Here is a 1703-nt window from a genome sequence, read left to right as displayed (position 1 = left end):
CACAACAGTCCCCTTAGGAAAGTATGCAAACCAACGGGCAATATCGGCACATGTCTCGGCAATTATCTGCATAGGGAAATTGCCAAATGATAGTGTTAGTTCAGTGGAGGCATAGGAGTACAGACTCAGGCGTTTCTTTAACACAATATGATACTGCCACTCGCGGTGACGCAAAGACAGCTAGTCTGGATACTAGCAATAAAAACTAAGAGCGCACGATCAATGAAAAATAAGACAATTATATCGCAAATGGCGCATCGCGGAACAAATTGCAGGGTTCGTATTCACAACGATCTACTGCAACATAACGTAACGAGAGTTTTATAATGGAATTTTCGACGAGAACAAGTTCACGGCTCCGCTCGTCGAAGAGTGCAATCCGGGCCATAGAGTATCCTGATCAAATGCTGGAACCTCTCTGGTTCATATCCGAATCCAATGCGGACTCGTCTGCGATTCGTTGAATGAAACGGCTCGAACTGCGAGCCTCGCAGCCCTCAGGCTCAAATGGATTAGATAAGAAGCCTTATTACCTATTATGGCTATCCCAGGTATTGTTGGGTCAACCAGTGCGGGTGTTACTAGGGCACCTGCACTGGTTGACTAGGTACTAGTGATGAGGAACAGTGACCGATGATCGACGATTATCATACTTTTCCCCACAATTGTCATTCAACATCCTTTCGTCTTATCGCTCGCCCTACTCGTGTCGCGTGACAACACGCGTGACGTTGTTATGGGACGATGTCCCAGAAGCGTCACTCGCCATGAAAACCTTCGGCCCGTCTTGTGTGTTGTGACCATTGCTCCATTTGTGTAGTACGCTAAGCTGTGTAGCTAGCACGCTAGAGTGTTGCAAGATCACTACTCATAAGTGAGTGCGGAATTGTCCGTAGCATTTACGGTTCTATCGTATCTACTGTGCACTGGAAGTGTACTCTAAGATTCAAGGTCTGGTTTGCGTTATCTACAAGTTGGGCTCTAACTTCAACTTCTTGCACTTGCATTCATACCTTGACATCTAATTGGTAGCAGCTCCTTGTTGATTTACCATTGGTTTACGTTATATTACTATTATGCCTGGAGAATTTCAGTTTATTGAGAAGGATGTGGACATTGTTAGCAAGCAGGCTTATGATGAGTTTAAAGCTCTTGGTGTTTCTGAAGATGCGGCAGAAAAGGCTCGTTCTGCGGCTCGTGATAGTGCTTTGGCTCATAATGAGTTGGTACAGGCTGCTAAGGCTTGCGGATATGGCTCTGGTGGTGGTGGTACTTCTTCGTCTTCGGCCCGTATACCTGATGTTTCGGTCACTCCCAATTCGTCATCTACGGTTGTTCAGATCGTGCAATCACCTATGCCCGAACGGTATGATGGAATCGCTGATTTTGAGGATTGGTTAAGGCGTTATGAAGCCGACGCTAGAGGCTCTGGTTGGACTAATCTCCAGATAGCAGGGCGTCTTGGTAATTATCTTCGTGGTACCCATTTTGAGGTCTGGCATCAGAACTGTTCTAAGACAGATTTCGAGGCTGACCGGAAGGCTCTGTTGGATATGTTTGCCTTAGTTCGGCCCGATGAGATTCTGCATAAGTTCAACTCTCTGACTTGGATAGGTCTTCCCGTGTGGTCTCTTTTTTGACTACACTCCGACGATATATGACTAATTACAATAAGACCTTACCCGAGGATCATAAGTTGTCTC

General features: G+C 46.0%; 1 protein-coding gene across 1 annotated transcript; it reads left to right on the top strand.

Moving 5' to 3' along the window:
* Window positions 1–1076: 1076 nt before the first annotated feature.
* On the top strand, window positions 1077–1640 carry Pmar_PMAR012151 (hypothetical protein; the record flags this gene model as incomplete). Its single annotated transcript, XM_002781838.1, has 1 exon — window positions 1077–1640. The coding sequence occupies one exon, from the start codon at window positions 1077–1079 to the stop codon at window positions 1638–1640; it is 564 nt and encodes a 187-aa protein (XP_002781884.1).
* Between the last annotated feature and the right edge of the window lie 63 nt (window positions 1641–1703).

Source organism: Perkinsus marinus, assembly GCF_000006405.1.
Source record: "Perkinsus marinus ATCC 50983 genomic scaffold scf_1104296941284, whole genome shotgun sequence".
Classification (NCBI taxonomy): Eukaryota; Perkinsozoa; order Perkinsida; family Perkinsidae; genus Perkinsus; species Perkinsus marinus.
Note: the sequence above shows the minus strand (reverse complement) of the source record. Positions and strands in the feature narration are given on the sequence as shown.